This window comes from Epinephelus lanceolatus, chromosome 8 (genome assembly GCF_041903045.1).
Source record: "Epinephelus lanceolatus isolate andai-2023 chromosome 8, ASM4190304v1, whole genome shotgun sequence".
Lineage (NCBI taxonomy): Eukaryota > Metazoa > Chordata > Actinopteri > Perciformes > Serranidae > Epinephelus > Epinephelus lanceolatus.
This window is the reverse complement of record NC_135741.1, coordinates 46,003,220-46,027,300: the sequence shown is the minus strand read 5'-3', so window position 1 is coordinate 46,027,300 and position 24,081 is coordinate 46,003,220. Positions and strand designations below refer to the sequence as shown.

The 24,081-nt window shown below is 41.5% G+C and overlaps 2 protein-coding genes across 3 annotated transcripts; one reads left to right on the top strand and one right to left on the bottom strand.

Moving 5' to 3' along the window:
* Positions 1-1,445: 1,445 nt before the first annotated feature.
* Positions 1,446-16,203, top strand: LOC117258211 (uncharacterized). 2 transcript variants are annotated; one of them, XM_078170371.1, is made up of 9 exons: positions 1,446-1,592; positions 4,046-4,205; positions 9,631-9,750; positions 9,867-10,887; positions 10,981-11,043; positions 11,131-11,445; positions 11,953-12,033; positions 12,337-12,476; positions 12,773-16,203. In XM_078170371.1, the coding sequence occupies exons 4-9, from the start codon at positions 10,878-10,880 to the stop codon at positions 12,908-12,910; spliced, it is 747 nt and encodes a 248-aa protein (XP_078026497.1). In that variant the 5' UTR covers positions 1,446-1,592; positions 4,046-4,205; positions 9,631-9,750; positions 9,867-10,877; the 3' UTR covers positions 12,911-16,203. The 2 variants fall into 2 exon arrangements, 1 of the variants encoding a protein (XP_078026497.1); XR_013491972.1 differs by lacking the exons at positions 4,046-4,205; positions 12,337-12,476; positions 12,773-16,203 and having other exon boundaries at positions 1,489-1,592; positions 9,867-11,043; positions 11,953-12,327.
* Positions 16,204-19,329: 3,126 nt separating this feature from the next.
* LOC144464203 (uncharacterized protein F54H12.2-like) lies at positions 19,330-20,571 on the bottom strand. The gene has a single exon (XM_078170427.1). The coding sequence runs from the start codon at positions 20,569-20,571 to the stop codon at positions 19,330-19,332; it is 1,242 nt and encodes a 413-aa protein (XP_078026553.1).
* Positions 20,572-24,081: the final 3,510 nt, after the last annotated feature.

The following is a 24,081-nucleotide window of genomic DNA, read 5'->3' as shown; positions in this document are numbered from 1 at the left end:
AAGTGCAAACGGGTCAACAGTCTCTTAAGATGCCTGTCAGGAAGAGACTGGGGAGCAACCAGAGTATCACTGTTAAATATCAGACTATTATGAGAGCAACACTAGACTACGGGTGTATAGGGTATTTATCAGCAGCAGAAACTCATCTTAAAAAACTGGATGATGAGACACAGGGACTGAGGATATGTAGTGGAACATTTAAATCCTCTTCAGTAGCAGCCATACAAGTGGAAATGGGGGAACAGCCTTTGCAGATCAGAAGAATGAAACTTACGTTAGCATACTGGGTCAATCTTCAAGGGTATAGCATTTCACACCCTGCTAAAGCCATCCTGGAGGACTGTTGGGAGCACAATGACTCTAATTTTATGAGCTTTTGGATGGATAGGGAACATAAAGGCAGAACAAGCAGGTTTAGGTCATATACAATTCAGTCCGACAATCCCATATATTGACATACTTGTCCCTGGCTATTTGTAGAACCATCAGTAAACCTAGAAATACAGAAACAACTCAAGAAAAGGAGTAAGCAAGTCTCTCCTGGGAGGGTAGCTCAGAGTTATCTGGAACAACACTTCTCAGACAAAACAATGATTTTCACTGATGGGTTAAAAGACCCTGATACTGGACTAACAGGAGCTGCAGTTTTCATTCCACACCACAAAGTACATATCAAGAAAAGAACCACAGATCATTTATCAGTATATGCAGTGGAGCTTTCAGCTATTATATTAGGTTTGGAGTGGATAGAAGAAAACAATCATAACAACACACTAATAGCATCAGACAGCTGGGCAGCACTTACAAGTATCAAAACCATGAAGTCGTCTGACCCTCAAGAAGGGTCTGATGGTCTGCTTTATTTGGGTTCCTTCCCATGTAGGAATAGAAGGAAATGAAGGGTTGATACTCTGGCCAAACAATCACTTAAATCACACACTGTAAATGCAGAAATTCCGTTAAGCAGGGCAGAGGGTAAATCAATAATTAAGAAACACGTGAGAAAAGTGTGGCAAGAACACTGGGACATCCAAGACACGGGAAGACACTTATATTACATACAGAAACAGGTTGGGTTGGGAAGAAGGATGGGCAGGAGCCGGAGGGAAGAGGCAGTCATCACACGACTTAGGATAGGGCACACAGGACTGAATAATACACTACATTAAATAGGTATAACACCCCCATGGCAAATGTAATCACTGTGGTCAGTCTGAATCTGTCCAGCATGTTTTGTTGGAGTGTAGAGCATATGAGGAGGAAAGGAGGGCAATAACAGCAGCAGAGAAGGCAAAGATATGTTTAAGTGTAGGGAACCTGCTCAGAGTATAGTCAAATAATATACCCAAACATTTAATCATATATCTAAAAGATACACGGCTGATGGAGAGGATTTAATTTCCCTTTTTTTTTTTTAATTTGTTTTGTTTTGTTTTGTCTGCAAATCTACTTTCCCACACTCCAGTCCTGTAGGTGGCGGTAATGCACCTTCAAGTTGGTTGCCAACCACCAATAAACTCCATAGAAGAAGAAGAAGAAGAAGAAGAAGAAGAAGAATGCAAACAATACACGCATGACGAAGAGAAAGAGCGGTAAGGGAACGAGTCTTTTAATTATTAGAATTAGACAACTTTATCTGTTCGGCACTTAGCACTAGCAGTAGTAGCTAGTAGCTAGCACTAGCATAGAGTACCAAGCCACTGCGTTTATACGCGCCGTCATCTTCATTATCTTTTAACACGTGTGTTATGTTCTCTAAGATGCAATTCTACGTAATGTATCGAATCATTAGGGGGACGTCTATGTGGGGAATCTCGGCATGCACAAATTACTACCACCGGCTGGTGGGTTTAGCTACATCTGTTGTGTAAAAACGAGGGCATGATTGGTAATAACTTAACGTTAGCTGGGTTAGCCAGACCTATCCTGGGTTGACCAACCCTAACAATGGCAATCAGGATAATCAGTATCACGATGCTGGATATCAACTCGGTAACTCAACCCAGTGTTGCTTTATCAAGAGCCATGAACGCGCACGCAGCGGACCAATCACAATCATGAGAGAAGCGCAGCGTCACTGAGCGTCCTCACAGAGCGCCGTATGTGAGGGGAAAAAAGTGTTTCTCGTGAGGATCAGAGATTAATTCTATTAAAATATGAGGAGGAGAAAAGCAACATTAGAGAAAAGGCCAACACCGTGGCAGCTGCAGGAGGAGGAAACATGCGTGGCAACGCATAACGGGATGAATAATGTTTAGCTTTAGTTTAGATTAGTTTGTTTGCACATAATGTTAAAAACAGACAGTATAACATTTACAAGATTAAAAAAAGAAAAGTGCCGGAGACGTTAGAAGAGAAATTCCCCTGTCAAAACATCAATGAAATCACTTAATAGAGAAAAAAAACGGGTGAGGAAAGAAGAAATAGAGGAGGAGAGAGGGAAAAATCAAGACAAAACAAGGCAGCAAATAAAATGATGTGTAGGTTAAATTACTCATCACTGGTTCAAGTAGCTACAGTACCTGTACCTGTACATCTGACACTGATCACACCTTTGAATCCCATGAAATCAATGCTGCGCAGATGAATTGCGTGTATTACAATTATCGTCTAACATCATTGCGTCTGATAAACTGGTCTTCTTTGTCATAACGTTATATATGCTACAATAAAGCTTAAAGCTGACGCCACAATTAAATCATATCAACACCAAATTGATAGTCTGAATAAAATCATCCTGATATTGAGCTGTGTTAGAAATTAACAGCTGCGCAGAAATATAGCTAGTGTCCCTCTTTAAAAAACAAAAAGGAAAATCCCTCAAACACCATGAAGTGTAGACATGATAGACTACTTTCCACATTTCCAGCAGCAAAGCTGTCAATTAGGCCCATTATCTTTAACAGGGATCATTTCCTCCAACAACAAAAATTTTGGCACTAATTAATGGTGCTATTAAGTGTCCGCAAATGATCAGTTTCTTTCTTATGAAGGGGTGGGATGAAAGTTCCACTTCTTTCCACTCCTTTTTGAACAATCTTTTCATTGTCTGTTGTTGTTGCTTTCTTTTCTTTTTTAATGTTCAAAATAAACTTTCAAATCAAAATCAATCAAATTATCAATCAATCAAACTTATATTTATATAGCGCCTTTCATACATCAAAAATGCAACCCCAAAGCGCTTTTAATTAATTAAACTTCCCGTCATGACTGGGCTGCATTTCTGTCAGCGGAGTCATTTTTTTCTGAACAGCTGATTGGCCAGTGGGTGGTGCTTTTAATAGGATCAGATTCAACCCTGAACTTACCCTGCTCCGGAGCAGGATAGCCGTTCAGAGTAAGTTACCATGGTGATCTACCCCATAAGAACTGAACCGGCTTCGTGAGACCAAAAACCCAGGGTTAACCCTGAAGTTACCTCGCTAAGACATTAATCCTGCTTCGTGATACAGGCCCCAGCTCTGCAAGGTCTGCTGTGCTCCCTTTCATCAATGTCTGTGTGTAAACAGTGTTGATGTTGGTCAGAGACTATTACTGCCCTCGCTAGATGTGTTGGTTAATTTAGATGTGTAGTTTGCAGCTGGGTTAATATGTGTTCCTCTGCGTTTTGGTGTGTTGTGGTGTAAAACATCTGTGCACACACTCACTGCACACAAGCCATTTTTTTCCCAATTTTTGGTTCGCCTGGTCTCCTTGTGTATTAATGCTTGTATAACCTCAACCCTGCACTGCTCAGTCAAGTTCTATACATCTTTTTTTCCCCGGAGATATTCTATAAATAGTAACGAGAGTCGTCTCATGTGGTATACGACATGAGCGACCCCCGAGGGTTAACCGGGTCAGATAAATAACATAGCCCCGGGTGTCTGCAAAAAATACATTTGTATTATGTTTTAGTAATGCAGAGCACTAATACACATACACATGTGGATACATAAATAGCTGTAGTGCCTCCTCCACCATGAGTCCTTTAGATTGGTAAAATATGGTTGATGTTCAGTTTGTTTTCGAGCTATCAATGTTGATTGACTTCTCCTTTTTTCAGATGCACCCCTCTATTTTGAGTGACGAAGCCAGTCTGGGTCACACAACCCTTTCACCATCCGAGTTTGGGTGTCCTCTCTGCCCCAAATTTAAAACCAAAAATGAGAGCGCAATCCAGAGGCACCTGAAAAACCATACGGAAAATGCAGTTCATTTCCATGGTATGTTGATGAGAAGTATCTGTTTGAGATCATATACTTCTACATTTAACAGTAATGTTTAATGATATTTGTTTGGGACAAAACAAGACATTTTAGGCTGCATCTTGGGATCTTGTGATTTGTGGAACAGTGGTTGACATTTTATACCATTTTCTTAAATTTTATAGACCAAACAAATAAATTATTTTTAGGGCTGACCTTCAAATCCATTTATGGACATTCGACATTAAATTATGGCGAAAACGTAGTTTCTTCCAACACTAGAATTAAGGTAAAATATTCACAAACGATGGAACGGTGGAACTGCGGGTTGTCGGGGCATATTTTAAAGTGCAACCACACACACCTCTCGGACATGTCTGCCAGCTCTCAGTGCGCTCGTTGTCAGTATGGGACAGGTGGGGGTTAGTGTTGCGTTTAAGGCCTCTCCCAAAAAAACGGGAAAAAAAGCGCTGAAGCTTCGATTTTTTTTTCCACAATCGAATCCTGTGCGAACAAAGCTTCGAAGCTTCAAATTTTTTGGGTTAGCCCTATTTATTTTACTGTTTTTCCATTTGTTTTCTTTGTTTTTTTTCTACTTTTGAGATTGATATGGATATCTGGAATAAAAACTTATTCACAAAAAAGAGAACTCCAAGTCTGCTTCTTCATGTTGCCAGTACAATAGTGTAATATTGTGTTTACATGTGTTCCTGAAATATGATAGAATACATCTGACAATATGACAATCTAATTATTACGTTCATTTAATAGTTAAATAGTTACAATTAACCATACTGATGTAAGAGTAAATATGACATTTGTTGTGTCCATGGTTTTCAGTTGTTTTGAATGACCTGATAGTAATCTGCATGTTGCAACTGTAGCCCAATAAAGTGCTCACCTTATTTAATCTTTGTTAAAAATTAATCCAACTAAAATTCATGTGTTTGCTGATTTTCTGCAATTTTTGTAGGTTTAACTTGTTAAGGTCAATGTTATTCCAAACAAAACATGATTGTATTTAAAATAATTGTTGAAATAATTGTATTATTAATATTATTATTATACATATATATATATATATGTATAATAATAATATTAATATATATATATATATATATGTATAATAATAATATTAATAATACAATTATTTCAACAATATATATATATATATATATATATATATATATATATATATATAATATTAATAATACAATTATTTCAACAATTATTTTAAATACAATCATGTTTTGTACTGTATGTGTATATATATATATATATATATATATATATATATACAGTACAGGCCAAAAGTTTGGACACACCTTCTCATTCAATGCGTTTTCTTTATTTTCATGACTATTTACATTGTAGATTCTCACTGAAGGCATCAAAACTATGAATGAACACATGTGGAGTTATGTACTTAACAAAAAAAGGTGAAATAACTGAAAACATGTTTTATATTCTAGTTTCTTCAAAATAGCCACCCTTTGCTCTGATTACTGCTTTGCACACTCTTGGCATTCTCTCCATGAGCTTCAAGAGGTAGTCACCTGAAATGGTTTTCCAACAGTCTTGAAGGAGTTCCCAGAGGTGTTTAGCACTTGTTGGCCCCTTTGCCTTCACTCTGCGGTCCAGCTCACCCCAAACCATCTCGATTGGGTTCAGGTCCGGTGACTGTGGAGGCCAGGTCATCTGCCGCAGCACTCCATCACTCTCCTTCTTGGTCAAATAGCCCTTACACAGCCTGGAGGTGTGTTTGGGGTCATTGTCCTGTTGAAAAATAAATGATCATCCAACTAAACGCAAACCGGATGGGATGGCATGTCGCTGCAGGATGCTGTGGTAGCCATGCTGGTTCAGTGTGCCTTCAATTTTGAATAAATCCCCAACAGTGTCACCAGCAAAACACCCCCACACCATCACACCTCCTCCTCCATGCTTCACAGTGGGAACCAGGCATGTGGAATCCATCCGTTCACCTTTTCTGCGTCTCACAAAGACACGGCGGTTGGAATCAAGATCTCAAATTTGGACTCATCAGACCAAAGCACAGATTTCCACTGGTCTAATGTCCATTCCTTGTGTTTCTTGGCCCAAACAAATCTCTTCTGCTTGTTGCCTCTCCTTAGCAGTGGTTTCCTAGCAGCTATTTGACCATGAAGGCCTGATTGGCGCAGTCTCCTCTTAACAGTTGTTCTAGAGATGGGTCTGCTGCTAGAACTCTGTGTGGCATTCATCTGGTCTCTGATCTGAGCTGCTGTTAACTTGCGATTTCTGAGGCTGGTGACTGGGATGAGCTTATCCTCAGAAGCAGAGGTGACTCTTGGTCTTCCTTTCCTGGGTCGGTCCTCATGTGTGCCAGTTTCGTTGTAGCGCTTGATGGTTTTTGCGACTCCACTTGGGGACACATTTAAAGTTTTTGCAATTTTCCAGACTGACAGACCTTCATTTCTTAAAGTAATGATGGCCACTGGTTTTTCTTTAGTTAGCTGATTGGTTCTTGCCATAATATGAATTTTAACAGTTGTCCAATAGGGCTATCGGCTGTGTATTAACCTGACTTCTGCACAACACAACTGATGGTCCCAACCCCATTGATAAAGCAAGAAATTCCACTAATTAACCCTGATAAGACACACCTGTGAAGTGGAAACTATTTCAGGTGACTACCTCTTGAAGCTCATGGAGAGAATGCCAAGAGTGTGCAAAGCAGTAATCAGAGCAAAGGGTGGCTATTTTGAAGAAACTAGAATATAAAACATGTTTTCAGTTATTTCACCTTTTTTTGTTAAGTACATAACTCCACATGTGTTCATTCATAGTTTTGATGCCTTCAGTGAGAATCTACAATGTAAATAGTCATGAAAATAAAGAAAACGCATTGAATGAGAAGGTGTGTCCAAACTTTTGGCCTGTACTGTATATATATATATATATATATATATATATATAATTGTTGACTGCTTCAAAGTTTGTAAATGTATTGCTAAAATAAATAATATAAAAAAGACAGACTTAAAAACCGACTTATGGGGAAAAAACAAAACAAAAAACTGACTTCCGGTATGGACTTCTGGTATCGTAGACACGAAGAAGATTAACTTCCGGTATGGACTTCCAGTATGGATTGGATATATGTTGGCGCCCTTGTCCACCATCTTGTCTGCAGCTGGGTACTCTTGTGAATAGTAGGAAAGAAACAGTAACATTGACATAAAATGTGAATGTAGGTGTGTAATGCTTTAGTATGAACCACATTTTGTGATACGAACAAGAAGAGCTTTTGAATTTTGTGTAGATTATTAGGGTCCAGGCAGCTAAGCTGCCAAGACACTATTGTAATCCTAGGTATTCTTCTTCTTCTTCTTCTTCTTCTTCTTCTTTCTTCTTTCTTCTTCCGAGGAAATCATACTTCCCATGGGTGAAAACTCACCAAACTTTGCACAAAGGTCCAGTCTCATGCCAGATATCCTCAGCTGTAAACTCAAGCCAATAGTCCTGATGGTGGCGCTACAGCAAGCGTCTAAAGTTCAAAACTTCATAACAAATCAACCATATGTGCTACAACTTCACAACTTTCATCAAACTGTAGCCCCAATACGGAAGAAACTTTTGTACATTTAAACCTATTAAAAATTATGAAGTTCATCACTCTGTTTTTTTTCAAAAACTGTAAAACTTCTTAAACCTATCTCCTCCCACAATTTTTGCTCAATTGACACCAAACTTGCTACAGAGCATCTCCAGACTGTCATACAAAAACTGTTTCTCAGATTTTTGATTTATCAAAAATTGAGCCTACAGTGCATCAAAATGTTTGACTGTAAACGGTACTGTAAAAATATACATGCAAATTCTTGCTAAATAAATCTTCAATGTTCATGAAAAAAATGACAAAATTCTAGATTGATGTGTGGCAAATTTCAGAATTTTATCTCAAAAACTGAATTTTTGACAGCATTTTGAATTTTGCTCTAATGTGAACAATTGGAGTCAATGTAAAAATGGCAATTTTAAACATCAGTTTTTCACTTATGGAGCAAATCAATCATTGTTACAAACAAATTACCAACATCCCCATGCTGTCTAGATGCAATATGTGTATTTTCAGATTTTTGTCTTAATAACTCAATTTTTTACAGTGGTTTCAAATCTGCCTTTCCCTGCACGGATGGCTGCTTTCCTACACAGTGAATGGCTTGCTCAGTTTATGAAGCCACTGTTGAGTTGCTACTTGCCAATTAGCTCAGAGCGGTAGATGACCGTCTTAGGTTCCGGAGGTTGCGGGTTTGAGCCTCAACTGGTGCAGAATCCACATTGTAATTTAAACATCTTAATCATCTTCCTGTGCTCCAGTTTATTGCTTAGAATTGCTTGAGCCTGACTCATCGTTGTTCAGCATCTACAAGTCTTTTTTCTGCTAGAAAATCTGCCTTCTCATGCTTGAAAATAAACCAAACTTTGCACAAAGATCCAGTGTCAATACTTTAGTGTGAAACCATCTGAGGCTTCTCACTTTACACATAGCTCAACTAGTTAAACATCAGTTTTTCACTTATGAAGCAAATCAATCATTGTTAAAATAAATTACCAACATCCCCATGCTGTCTAGATGCAATATGTGTATTTTCACATTTTTGTCTTAATAACTGAATTTTTTACAGTGGTTTCAAATCTGCCTTTCCATGCACGGATGGCTGCTTTCCTACACAGTGAATGGCTTACTCAATTTATGAAGCCACTGTTGAGTTGCTACTTGCCAATTAGCTCAGAGCGGTAGAGGACCATCTTAGGTTTCAGAGGTTGCAGATTCAAGTCTCAACTGGTGCAGAATCCACACTGTAATGTAAACATCTTCCTGTGCTCCAGCTTATTGCTTATTGCTTCACTTTGCACATAGCTCAACTAGTTAAACATCAGTTTTTCACTTATGAAGCAAATCAATCATTGTTACAAACAAATTACCAACATCTCCATGCTGTCTAGATGCAATATGTGTATTTTCAGATTTTTGTTTTGATAAGTGAATTTTTTTACAGTGGTTTGAAATCTGCTTTTCCATGCATGGACGGCTGCTAAACCTGCACATCTGGCTTAGTCAGTTTGTGAAGCTACACATGAATTGTCACTGACTAATTAGCTCAGTGAGATAGAAATTGATTCTTAGTCTCAGAGGTTGTGAGTTCAAGCCTCAGCTGATGAAAAAGGCAGATTGTGTTGCTAAATTCCTAAATGTCTTCCAATTCTTCTGCTTGTTGGCAGGTTTTGTCAGTACACATGTGCTTACAAATCAAGTTAAGGCACACACCATATCTGGTCCACTACCTTTGTTGCATGCATGTCTTTCTCTCTCACTCTCACTCACTCTCTCACTCGCTCACTCAATACTGTCAAATCATAATCTTTTTTGTATCCTGCTGTCATTTTTGTTTTTAAGGATCAGTCTCCAAAGTAGCGTTCCTAGAAGCCAGGATCCAATGGCAAGAAAAAATAATAAAGGATCTTGAGCAAGAGTGCAATTTCTTGCGTGAGCAAATCATGGGAAAGAAGAAATCATGTGAGTGATTTGGGAGCAACTTGTATCTGCGAAATGTAATGTAATTGTAATGAAAGGTGTGATATATCTTCATAACAATCTGATCTTTGTCTCATGTATCCTCTATTTGATCAAAGCTCAACCAAAAGTATTTACTTTGGAGGACGACGACGAGGATGACGATGGCAACATGGATGAAGATGACGCCAGAGAATGAATAATACAGCTTCTGTCAAATTTAAAGATGATGGATGGTGACCTTTGACCTACTTCGGAGCTACGGAGCACTTTTATCTGTATCATGTTTTTCTCTGAATCAGTGAATCTAATCTTCTTAATTTCTTCTTAATCGTTTGGGTATCTGCATCACTCTTTCCTCTTGGGGTGAACACCGAGGTGAATGTTTTTTTTTTTTATTGAAAGATAGATACAATAAAATAAAAAATAAATCACAGTCATATTAACTTAAATGTTTCTAGTAAAGAAAATAATGTAAGGGCTTTCTTTAACAAGACTGAGGGACTTGAGAGTTTTAGCTCATTCCTCCAATGAGTCTTAAAATATCTGCATTTGTGAATGAAGAACTTTCCCAGTAACACACCGGGGTGAATGTTGTGGGAGCCAGGATGTAGGGAGGGGGGAATGAGACGCGCCAGACACAATATCACGATACGGTGATGTAGTTAAAATAAATCCTCACCATCTTCTTTTTTCCCTTTCTCTCAAACACACACACACACACACACACACACAGCAATTAAATATTCCGTTTATTTAAACTCTTTTTGTTTGTGACATAAAAAAACCACGTTAATTATATTAGTTACAGAGGGTGAAAAGATGAGATCTAACGAAAAGTACAAAGTGTGAAAGTGCAAGCGATTCTCACCCAACAATCACCTCCACACACGCACACGCGCACACACACACACACCCCATATGCTAAGGCGATTTGGAGAAACTGACGCAAAGTGAATAGTGTGTGTGTGTGTGTGACCATCATGGAGTGAGCTTTTAAGCACATAGGCCTATTACAATCAATAAAGTATAGGTTACCATTCGTACGTTTTTCTTTAAATACAGCTTTTTCCACAACTTGTTAGTTACTCACACCAAAGAGCACATTTACAGGAACACCGAGACCTATCATGGACCTTGGTAAGAAAACTTTTACCATCTATTTTTAAACCATTTTCTTGTCCTTTAAGTTTCACAGTGATCCGTTAATTTATTATTATTTTCTATTTACAGACATCATCAATCTAACGGACGAAGGTTATCTCATGAGCCCAGAGTATAACAACCTGTCCAACTGTAAGTCTTGTTCTTGTTGATGTTGTTAACGCACACATTTACGCATCTAATACACAATATATTCCGTTGTTTTTGTTTGTTTTACAGTCACGGTCAATAATCTGGAAGAGTTGAGTGAAATCATTCGTCAAGCAGAGGCCGAAGAAACTAAGCACTCTGCTCCGGCACCGATTCCCTCAACAGCCGACGTGGTTAAAAGAGCTGACCCGGTCCAACCATCATCTCAGACCGCTCCGGAGCATGCGAAGGACGGTACACGTCCTCCTGTACAAACGCTACATTCTTCTGCACCCGGGAGGAAGAGGTGGCGGACGCCCAGCAGCAGCGCCAGCAGCTCCAGCAGCACCAGCAGCAACGACAGCGACGGTCGACCGAGTGTTTCTCGCAACGCTTGTATAACCGGTGAGTCAAAACCTTTTATTTTCTTTTTCAAAAAAGTAAAAACGCAGGATCTGTGTCGGCTTCACGCTGCAATGCTACAAACATGAAGTTGGACCATTATCGATATATGTCCGATGTGAAACACGCGTCGGCTCATAAACATTCCCCCTAACCAACAAACGTATATTTCATATTTATTACTTGTTTTTATTTCATTAAGAATACAATTTGAATAAAATAATGACTTTTAAAATGATCACTTTGCACTAGATGTGCTCCCTTTTATCCACAGCTCATTTTCATTCACCGCTTTTCATTATTGTTATTATTATTATTATTACTATTATAATTGTTATTTATTGCCGTTTCTTGTATTTTGTACTTATTTGGCATGCCTAGTTTTTCAAGTTTAAATTTTGAAATCTTTAATCTGACTCTTTCCCCTTGACCACTGTAACACTGGAATTTCTCAATTATGGGATCAATAAAGGTGTATCTTATCTTATCTTCTCTCTCTCTCTTTTTCAGCAAAAACACCCAGAAAATGTACGCATAGTTTCAAATGTGCAACCTGTCAGAGGGAGAGACAAGAAATACATCTTCTTGTTGGTACTATGCTAAGGACCATGAGCGAAATCCTCTTTGTGATGGGCCTTGGTGTTTGAGCTTGAAAGCAACCGCCGTCCCTCAATACTTGATGATACATGAATTAAACTAGAATGTATTAAATGAAACTCAGGAACCCACTCAATCTTTATGTGAGGAACAAGAAAGTGATATAGATATGGGATATATATCTAACCAACAAACGTATATTTCATATTTATTACTTGTTATTTAATTTAGCATACAATTTGAATAAAATAATGAATAAATCTCTCTCTCTCTCTCCCTCTCTCTCTCTCTTTTCAGCAAAAAGACCCAGAAAATGTACGCATAGTATCAAACGTGCGACCTGTCAGAGGGAGAAAGAAGAAAATACATCTTCTCGTTGGTACTATGCTAAGGGCCATGAGCGAGATCCTCTTTGTGCTAGGCCTTGGTGTTTGAGTGTAAGTTTGGGTTGTTGTTGTTTGTTTTTTTTTATTTTGTTTTTTATTTTCTGTAACCATGGATGAAAGCAACCACTGTCCCGCAATACTTGATGTGATGATACAAGAATTAAACCAGAATGTATTAAATGAAACTCAGGAACCCACTCAATCTTTATGTGAGGAACAAGAAAGTGATATAGATATGGGATATATATCTAACCAACAAACGTATATTTCATATTTATTACTTGTTATTTAATTTAGCATACAATTTGAATAAAATAATGAATAAATCTCTCTCTCTCTCTTTTCAGCAAAAAGACCCAGAAAATGTACGCATAGTATCAAACGTGCGACCTGTCAGAGGGAGAAAGAAGAAAATACATCTTCTCGTTGGTACTATGCTAAGGGCCATGAGCGAGATCCTCTTTGTGCTAGGCCTTGGTGTTTGAGTGTAAGTTTGGGTTGTTGTTGTTTGTTTTTTTTTATTTTGTTTTTTATTTCCTGTAACCATGGATGAAAGCAACCACTGTCCCGCAATACTTGATGTGATGATACAAGAATTAAACCAGAATGTATTAAATGAAACTCGAGAACCCGCTCAGTCTTTATGAGAAGCACAACAAGATGTAGAAATCACTGACCCACTCACAGACATCAATATGGCTATCGCAGATCTTGATCATTCTCAAAGCATTTTAAACACCATAAATCAATGTCAAGACTTGTTAAATCAAATACCCTTGTCCTCTTCAAACAGCATAACCACGCAGTACGACTCTTTAATCAGAGAACAAAGCCCCGTCATTTCTTTTATCCCTGACCCATTCTCAGATATTGATTTTGCTATCACCGAACTTAATCATACGCAAGCTGTTTTAAATACGATAAGCCAATGTCAAGATTTGTTAAATCAAATACCCGCCAAATCCTCGATCTCAAACGACACACATTTCAAAACCGAGACCCGACTTGATAATAATCAAAGTGCCCAAAATCAAACGAGCGTCTTTAACGCCATAGACCATGCTCTAAATCATTTAGAAAATGTACAACGTGCAATGTCCGACCGTCAAAATCAACAGCGAGGGGGTAATGTAGAGGATGTTCATTCAGAAAATTTAGAACATCAACATACAATGCAGCAAGAAAACTCGCCTCAAAATTCACCCTCGTCGAGGGTGGTGACGCGACCTAGATTTAACAACGTTGAATCCAGCCATCCGCTCAACGTCAACATTACAGAACTACATCAAGGTACGGCGGATTTTGGTGAATTTTATGTCAGGGTGTTTACAGAGATGGCGCAAGCGGTGACGAACGTCATTTCACAAGTCGAACGACAAGATTTGGTGCAGCTTGAGTTGAGAGGCAATACTCTGCCTCAAGGTGCGTCCTCCGTCGTGAGCGGAGAGGAGTTTGATTTAACTCACTTACAGTCTTTCCTAGACCGAATTGTGCAATCTAACACAGCCGTTAAAACTGACGGTAATTTGGTATTCACCGTCCAACTCGTCAAAAACCCCCGAGGCGGCGGTCGAAGAAGACTCTTGTCTAATACCTTAGACGGCGAGATTATTAAAAAAAAGCGACGGTCTCTGCGGGTCGTAATCAACGGCCACGACAACCAACTTTCTTTTGCAATTAATCTGGCTCACCTGCTTTACCCCGATATTGTCGATAGCGAAGCGTTTGCGCTCGGCAGAGACATTCAAAGTAAGGCGGGTTTGAACGATCAGACTGCAGTAACGTTCGGCGATATAGCGAAATTTGAAAAAGTCTCAAACTGCAAAATTGTAGTGTTCTACAGAACCGACGACGCTTGAACGCTCTCTAAATTTGCAACCGATTCACCGAGAAGACAAAAGACAGTGTTTATGTTTCTGTTTGAAAAACACTACTACGGCATAACGAGCCTGAAATCTTTCCTAGGATCACTGTACGTGTGCGAGTATTGCTACACGGGGTACACCTCTGTCGTGTGTCACTATTGCGAGGGTCATTGCTCCGTTTGCTCGGACCCCTCCTGTAGCGAGCAAGAGCTCCGACCTGTAGTTTGCGTCGACTGTAACAGAACGTGCCATTCCGTGTCGTGTTTAGCCAAACACAAAGAGCAGTAATTGCGAACTGATTAAAAGATGCAAAAAATGCGACATGCTATACTACATCGCTATGAACGGTAACGGTAAACAACACGCGTGTCCAAAAGTTAAATGTAAAATCTGCGGCGTAACCGTAGAAAAAGACGAGAGCGAGGAGCACCTGTGTTACATACAGCGTTTACCCGTCGAGACAAAACATACAGAGAAATTTCTGGCAACAATTAAATCGTAGGCAACTGGACTTTGATTTTGTCTAGAAGACGTTTCGCCTCTTATCCAAGCGGCTTCATCAGTTCTCAACGCATCAGTCTGACTAGTCCTCACTAGTCTGACAAACAGTGGAGTAAGACTCAGGTTTTTAACCTCTGTAGAGGTGTACACCCACCACCCTCCTAAGACAATACTTCGTTAGTGGAGTTTCACTGGACCATTGTTTGGGTCAGGTGAGTCACACTAGTGAACGACGGTCGTTAGGAGTGGGTGGGGCCACTGGTGAGCAACAGTCGTTAGGCATGATGTGTGGTTACCAGTGAACGACTGTCGTTGTGTTTCTTTGAGCCACTTGAGGTTAGTTTCGGGCAGTCTTTGTTGTTCAATCTCTTAGGTACAGCAGCAAGGGCCGCATTGTAAATGGAGGATTGGTGGTGTCTCAGGCCACCTCCCCTGTTTAGAGACGGTTTCTCTATTTTAACGTAGATGGATTCTTTCACCCCTCTTTCGAACCATCTGTCCTCTCTGTCCAAGATTTTCACATTGCTGTCCTCAAAAGAGTGAGCCTTCTCCTTTAGATGTAAATAAACAGCAGAAACTGGACCTGAGGAGTTTGCCCTTCTGTGTTGAGCCATGCGCTTGTTTAATGGTTGTTTGGTTTCACCAATGTATGAGTCCTTGCTTTCCTCACTATCCACCACAGCCTACGGCCGTCTAAAGTTATATGACTATTTGCATCAATTGCAAAATCGGGTACTTTACCTCGACACCAACTCTCTAATTTATGTCGCAAAAGAGGGAGAGAAGGGGCTCAAACTGGGTAATTATTTGGGAGACTTGACGGACGAGTTGGGGGGCAACACCATAAAGGAATTTGCGGCGGCGGGTCCTAAAAGTTACGCCTACTTGACCAGAAAAAACAAACGCGGGTGAAGGGCATTACTCAGACGCACGAATGTTGTGAAAAAATCAATTTTGACAGCGTCAAAGAGCTGGTAGAGGGTTACCTGCAAAACCACCGTACGGGGGAGAGGGAGGAGGAGGAGGAGGAGGGGTTTATTGAGACTCTTCAACACGGTATAAAGAGGGATAAAAACAGGTTTCTGCTTAAAAACTCGTCATTTTTAAAAAGGTTTCGTGTGGTATTTGACAAGAGATGGCTGCTTTCCACAGGTAAAACGTTGCCGTTTGGCTATTGAAATGTTTTCTGCAGACCACCGGCCGATTGACTTTGATCCTAGACTGCGAGTGCCTTTCTCATGTCAGATTGTGGGACCCAGCGGTTGTGGAAAAACTTTTTTGTCAAAAGTGTATTGGAAAACTGTCAAGATGTTTTGTCTCAGGTGCCTGAAAATATTGTATGGATATACACTTCGTTCCAGCCTATGTACGGTGAACTGCAAAAGATGAATAAAAAGATTAAATTTGTTGAAGGCTTGCCTGATTCTTTTGACGATGAGAACCTGTTTCCCCCCAATCAAAGTCACTTGATTATCCTGGACGATGTCATTTTTCAGGCTTCCGACCATCCCGAAGTAGTCAAGATTTTTACACGATACAGACACCACAGGAACATGAGCGTCATGATGTTGACGCAAAATGTTTTTCATCAGGGCAAACACAGTCGGACCATCAGCTTAAACAGTAATTACCTGGTCTTGTTTAAAAACCCCAGAGATAGGTTACAGATAAATATATTGGCTCAACAAATTTTTCCTTTGAGAAAAACTTTTTTTTTTTCAGAAAGCTTTGAAGATGCCACCACAGACGCTCACAGTTATTTAATCGTAGATCTCACCCCAAATTGTCCAGAACAATACAGACTGAGATTGGGGTTGTTACCGGAGCAGTGGCCCGTCGTGCATCTACCTAAATCACGGTCTCCCTGAATCATCATCATCATCATCATCATCATTCATCATCGTCGTCATGTCTGCGCGTTTAAAAAGGAATGCTCCTTTACTGCGTGCTTTGTGTCACGCCACGCCTCAGAGGTGTAAAGATATTCTTAACCATGGCTCTTCCGACTTTCTTCAGTCTTTGTGCGAACTCTCTTTAAATGTTTTAAAAGGAAACATTCCCCTGACCAGGGCTCAATATTGAAAAACTCAAAAGGCAAAAGAAAATTATCAAATTGCTGGCAAATAAAAAAGCCAGCCTAAAAACCAAGCGCCGAGCTCTGATGACCCAGTCCGGAGGGTTTCTATTGCCTCTGCTTTCGGCGGTTGTGCCCATCTTTGGACAGCTTCTAGGAGGACTAATTAATAGGCGCTGAAGTGTCAAAAATCGGTGCCTGGAAGTGGGCCTGTAGGCTCCCGACCTTGAACCTCTTGTCTCTTGTCAGTTGTTCTCAGATGTCGATTTGGTACCTTAGGCTCAGCTGGCAAATACTTAAAGAAACACTGGAAACAGGCAAAGTCCGATGCAATCAAGTTTAATGTGTCAACAGGCTTTAACACATACAACTTAGCGAGTCAGACTCCGGAGTGTGACTGAAAACCTGCTCTCAGAACCCTGACTTATATGCTGGTGGAGATTCAAATGAGTCTCCACCTCTTTTTGCTAATCTTTCCCTCTTAAGTCCAATTCTATTGGTGGAAAACCTTTCTTTGTGTCCAATTCTGATTGGGCCCATTTCTAATGGTGTAATGCAGCCTGGAATTTCCCAAGTTTTCTTCCCTTAGGTCTGGTCTCGCTTTCACTCTATTTTTAAAAACATGTGTATTTTGGGGACTTTCTATACAGTCCTCAGTGCTCTCAGTCTTATGCAAGGTGAACCTTTAGAGTGCAATCTGTGAATGTGTGTATGTATTACAGCATTTGAGTATGTGTTTCATCGTTAAACAAGACACAGTGTGTTCTCTCAGTTGGTGCATACAACATGATTACATAGTCTGGTGCTATGGTGCTATGAGTACTTTTACACATACAGCAATGTTTTACCATATTTAAATGCAGATTAATGATCATATAAGTTTCTTAATCAATTTATACATCTTAACCTTGCTGCTTGATTTGTTGGCTCAAACTTTTACACTACAGCGCTAATCAGAAAAAAAAAAAAAAACAAGTCTCAAAAGATGTTTCTGGTCACGCCTCAACAGCTGAGCCGTAGGAGTCAGACTATGGGCAACAACAACAACAACGACGGTGAATCTCACGCCATGAGACGTACGGCTGAAAATGATTTAGACGCAAAAATGAGGGATATATTAAATGAGCGAGGGCTTAATCCTTATGAAAAAATTAAAAAATATAACGCTCTGTTACAAAGATACCTCACCCTGGTCAAACAAGGGGAGGAGGAACGTCGACTTTACCTAAAGACGGCGAGAGGCCTATCTCGCGACTCTGACGAGCCGGAAGAAAAACAAGATGAAAATGAAGAAAAGGACAAAAAAGAGGCAGGACTGGATGAGACGGCTCGCGAGGTACTGCAAAATCTTCCTCAGCGCGACTGCAAAAATGCCGAGTATATTATGAAGAAATTAGTCAAGAGCCAGGACAGGTGGACTCCCAAGGGTCAATTTATTCACTAGGGAAAGATTGTGAGAGGTTCGCATATGATTGACTTGTTTAAAAACAGTCTCTTATAAAAAGAAATCTCCAACGCCCAAGGGATGGACGGGGTTTTTGAATACTCTGACGGAGCTCAACATACCGATAAGCTCTGTGACCAATCCTTGCGCTCGCGCTCAATATTGTCGACTCAAAACCATTGGAGGGTGGCGTGAAGGAGAGGAAGCAGAAGAAGAGGAAGAAGGAGAAGAGGGGGCCATAGCGCTGGTCGAGAGGGAGAAAGGAAAGCGGAAAAAAGAAGATTTAATTCCGTTTGCGGAGGAGGAGGAGGAGGAGGAGGAGGAGGAGGAATGGGTTACGCCGGTAAAAAGGAGTTGGATTAATTATACGGCGTGATAATTACTTTAATAAAAGAGTCATACAATAACAACATTGACATTTGTCTTGTCTTTTTTTTAATTCTTAAACAAGTTGTAACAATCTTTGAACATTTCTAGAGAACAGGCGGTGTGGTAAAAAGAATCTACTCGTTGAATCGTTGTACAACGTTGATATTTTTTCACAAACTTTGATACCATTTCATCATTTTTTACAATGTCGTCGTGATACAGAGACAGCACGCTCTCAAAAGGTAGCCTGCAGGCCCTATGACATAAATAATAAACACAATGCTGTCCGCAGGCGGTCGACGCGACGTCTTGAAGTTGTCTTTTCTGGTACAGTAATTTTTTCTTACAACGGCTTTTTAAAAATTGTAACACGGTTTTCAGGTAATAGACAAAGTCGGGCGGTGGTCCGAACGAGTCAAAAAAAGTGGCGCTCCCATCTTGGTCCAGAGTGAGCGCTAGCCAGTGTTCTCCGGGCTGATGACTAGGGTGCATGTTGACGATCATGTAGGGGGGACGTCTGAATGAGCACATCAGCGCCGGTAGTTGGTCTGAAGCCCACACGCCGCAAAACGCATCTCCCAGTAAATGTCGCATGACACCTTCCAATTGGTGGTTATTCATATTCTTTCTTTTCTTTCTTTCTTTCTTTTCTCAATAATAATCCACCAGCACTTGACGTTTGGAGTTGATCTCCAAAATACTCTCATAACACGCGTACACGATCAGAGTGGTTGTATGCGGCAGGGGAACTCTGAATCTCATTTCCAACCTCAAGTACCCATTGGAGACAGGGGACAAGCCATCTGCGTCTTTGGCCGCGTTGAGATTAAACACAAACAACGAGTACCCCTGGTTAAAATCCTCCCTGTCGATGCCCAGCGGCAAATCTTTCAGGTGTCTTCCCGTGGCCGTATACATGTTGTAAAACTCTCTGACTGACTGGCCTTGGTCAAATTGAGGCTGGAAAGCTTTGGCGGCCACCTGTCTGCCGTCCTGACAGAGGGCCAAGTATTCCACATCATTGTGAGCAAAGTTGAAGGGTGACAGGTCATTTTTTCCCGTAAAGGCTTCGTGGTTCACCATAGCCAACACTATATATTTCGGCATCGTGCCCAAAAAGAGATTTTCTTGATTACATACTCGAGTATTTTCCGGGATGGAGTACGTTTTCACGTTGATGCGGGACAAAGGATAGAGCGCGTTACCCCTCAACAGGGCCGCCGTGTGACCCAGACGCACTGTGGGGGAAACGGTCGTTTCCTTGACAAACAAAGAAGCGCCCGATATTTTTAATTTAAAATTAGCGTTAGCGGCTTGCATGAGACAGAAGGCGTCGCTAGTGGGGGTCGGTTTAATTCTCAGATCCACAGAGTTCAAGAGAAGCCTCTCGCAGAAAAGTATGTCGGCGTGGAGCGGGCCCAACAGGTGAAGCTCGCGGGAATTAGCAGTGAACTGAGCTCTCTTCACTAGAGCTTTGTCAGGTCCGTTATTTGTCACCACAGAATCCATTGAGCCTGCCGTGTCTTTGTAAAATAACCCGGCGGTAAACTGACTTTTTAGAGAATCTTCTGAAAAGTTGAGGAGGGTTTCGATCATGGCTCTGTACGGGAGAGTGGTGCTGGATTGCAATATCAATCTATCACCGAGAATAACGTCGCACTGACTGAAAATGGTATTCAGAGGATAATTCATGAGGCCTACGGGCGCGTCATTATCCAGGTTCGTACCGTCTGCTTTGGTGATTTTCAGTCGCAGGTGTAGTAAGGTGTCGTTCAAATCCAAATATTTTTCGCCGTTTCCAGGAATGAAAAACTCTATAGGCCCCGAGTTGGTAATGGCCGATAAAGGCAAAATCTCTGTGTAGAGCTTTTCATCGATAGACAGCTGCGTCATGGGGGCTGAAAATAAATGCAGCTCCGCCATGCTGCACTCAGCCGATTTGTGATGTAAAAGAGCCGTGTTTTTTTGTTTTGTTTTGTTTTTTTTTTGTATGTTTTGTTTTTGTTTTTATCATAAAAGATATCGCCGGACCTCATCGCTGCAGGGCTCTGGGTAGACTTGTTTCCCTTAGCGCCTCTCGTACCGACTGACTTTTTAGATCCTCGTGAAAAGCGCTCCCCCGGAGGTCTCTTTCTCGCTCTTCTAGCCAAAACCATAATACCCCCGGATCCTTCTTGAGACATCTGATCAGAGTTTCGACCCGTTATTTTACCTACGGCGTGGCTTATGACCTCCGAGGCTATGTTTTTAGCGGCCGACCTGAGATGAGGCTTAGCAATGGCAAAACCTTTTTTCACGATAGGGGACACGAAACGGAATAATCTTGAAGATATAGACCCTATCCCTCTTTCGTACATGACAGGGGAGCCGTAAAAACCGGGGAGGGCTCCGCCCGCTTGGTTTTCATAGTAGCTCACAAAACGACGAGGATCGTGGTAAGGGGTCATGGTTTCAACGAGGTCTTTGCGGGTCTGACATGGAGTTTCACGATAATCTTGCCAAAGGTAAAGTTTACCGGCTTATTTTGATCAGTCTTAATCTCAACATGGATTCTTTCAATGTGTTTCTTGATGACCGGTAGATACGAGGCGGGATTAAAACACTGCGTGATGACGTCTCCGTACGTCCCTTGTATAGGGACGGTCCTCAAGAGCGGAGCGTAGGCGTCGCCTACGAGCTGATGACTTACCACGTCGCTGTAGCAGTAAAGGTGGTAATTCCCCGCTTTTATATTGGCCGGGTGGGGCGCCAACCTGACATCGAACGTGAACCATTCTCCCGATTTCATGCCCAATATGTAAGACGCGGGCGGAAAAACGCGCAGATGATACTGACCACCTGCCTGAAATTCAAATCTTTTTTGGATGTTGTTAAACGCTAAAAAAATATTGCTGTCAACGACTCTAAGATGTGTGTTTAGCTCAGCCTTGAGCTGCTCAAAGTTGGTGTAATATCCCCCTCTGAACCTTCGACGGTTGACTACGGTCACCCCGTCGGGTGTCGCGGATTTCTTTCTCCACTCAAAGTAGGCCGCGTCTTGAGGAATGTTAAGCCACGTGTGCGGGTACGAAATCTCCGTCAAGGCCACTTGCCACGGGCCCTCCAAGTCAATATGTTGCGCCAAGTCAACGTGGAAACTGGAGCCGGTATTATTTTTAAATACGTGCGCGCTGGCATTGGAGGGCAGGGTAATGTAAAACCCCTTGCTGCCTGAGATCTGAGACATGATGAAATGAAATGAATACGAATCTGACGTATGGCGCGTTCTTATAGATTTTTCAGCTCGCCGCTGTTGAATTTCTCGGGCCAGTTTTTCCAGCGTACCAACGCTTGTTTTTCTCCGCCGACGACGCATCAGTCCAAAATTTCTTCCACCGCGTAGCTCTTGTCTCGCGGTATCTTTACTTTTTGCAGCTCCGCTTCGTAAAACGTACCCCAGATAGGTTCTCCATCATAATCTTTCAGTTTGTACACGGGGGGTACTCGGGGTACGCACTCGGCCACCATAAACACCTCGTTGGTATAACTCTGCTCATATTTCTTATCAAATACGCCTCTCACTTTAGATATTCTCACCAGATCTCCCTGTTTAAAATTCATCTTTAACTTTTCTTGGAAGCTCAGGGGGATCGAGCTGTACAGGTTTTGAAAAACTTGCAGGGTGTTCTCGGACGTCACTTGCATAGGCGTCATTTTTATATTCGTGTGATAGCCGTTATTATAGCTTTTAACCAAGTCCTGCAGGACGTCTACGTACCTGCGGGTGTTTTTGGCGGTAAAATATCTCCACATTCTAGTTTTCAACATACGGTTAAATCTCTCAATCACCGAGGCATTCAGATCACTGGCCGTGGCGAAATGTTTAATACTGCGTTTATCCATCAGCGCCTTAAAAGTCCTGTTAAAGAATTCTTTACCCGCGTCCATTTGTAACTTTTCAGGGGTCTGACTGTCGTCTAAAACAGAGTCAAACGCCCTAGTGACTTGGGACCCCGTTTTGTTCTTTAGCGCTCGCACGTACGCTTTCTTTGAAAACACATCGATGACCGTCAACAGATATTTAAAACCGTCGTTGTGCTTGGTCAAGGCTTGCATGTCACAGAGGTCCGCTTGAAATTGGTTCAGAGGTCGCGGTACAAAAACCCTATTTCTGGAAAAATGTATTCTGGCAGGTTTATGCAGAGTGTATGCGTCTTGCTCGGCTAAAAATTCTCTGACTCGGTCAGGGTTTACTCTTTTCCCTGTCTCATCTTGTACGGCCCTGCGGAGTCGTTCAGCTCCTCCTAAACTACCCGGGTGAGACGGGTCATAATAAACCTTTTTCATGACACGTTTCTCCGACATGTTGAATTAGGGCTGGGCAGTATACCAGTTTGTACCGAAAACCGGTATTTATTTTCGTTATGATATGAATTTTTCATATACCACAATACCGGTGAATAGCCCAAACAACGTCCGGAACGTGTGCGGCGGGAAACTGTTTCAGCGGGGACCCATTTCACCCCTGCACACCACAGGCGCGCTTGAGCGGCCGAGAGTGAGAGCATATAGAAACGTTTAGAGGCGAGAATGGCTGCCAAGAGAGTCCTGAAAGCAAAGCAACTGTACACGATGACCCAGAAGAACTCATACCAAAAAGAGCAGTGTTTCCCCTATATGCAACTAGCAGCGGCGCACCGCCGTTTACAATTCTCCTCTGTCCTCTGTATCGCGCACGGCGGAGTTTCGCCTGAATGCGCACGCACACACACATACACACACACACACAAAGCGCACACACACAGACAAAGCGCACACACACAGGTAGGCAAACTAGAGCACGGCTCGGGCCGCATTTTCCTGACTAAAGACGACCCGTCCCGAGTCCGAGACAGTTATGGCCGGGCTCCACCGGGCACGTCAGCAGCGCAACACGTCTGCAGTGTGAGTCCCGTAGCAGCTCGCCCCCTGTTAATCAGCGGCTCCACCGGCAACGGGAGCAGCAACTCTCTATTTTACGTGGCTCTTCTATTTTTGTCGCGCTACGCTCCCCTAACGCAACCCTCCAGCAGATAAAGACTACACGAAATAGTATGCTAAACGAGCACAATGTGTTTTTAAATGAATAAACCATTATCAGAGGTGATATGTGATGATTTTTTTCATGCATTTACCCATGTTTATCCGTGACATTGTGTAAATGTCTGTGGCGGACATTTGAAAGCGAGTAGATGACAAACAGTACAGTAAACTTGTAGATAACTCAAATATATTTAATAACTTAGGTGGAAAATGCTTTAACATTTCATGCAGCCTCTCGGCTCAGCAAACGGTAAACAACCCCGCTGGCTTCTTTACGTGTTGCTTCCGTACGCAGTCAGTGGAGCCCAAATGAATAGAGCGGAGCGTGTGTTGTGTTCAGGC

Coding starts and splice junctions, on each gene's coding strand:
- LOC117258211 (XM_078170371.1), top strand. Junction 11,446..11,952: donor TCGCAACGCTTGTATAACCG/GTGAGTCAAAAC, acceptor TCTCTTTTTCAG/CAAAAACACCCAGAAAATGT. Junction 12,034..12,336: donor AGAAATACATCTTCTTGTTG/GTACTATGCTAA, acceptor CTCTCTTTTCAG/CAAAAAGACCCAGAAAATGT.
- LOC144464203 (XM_078170427.1), bottom strand. CDS start 20,571: ATGACGCAGCTGTCTATCGATGAAAAGCTCTACACAGAGATTTTGCCT.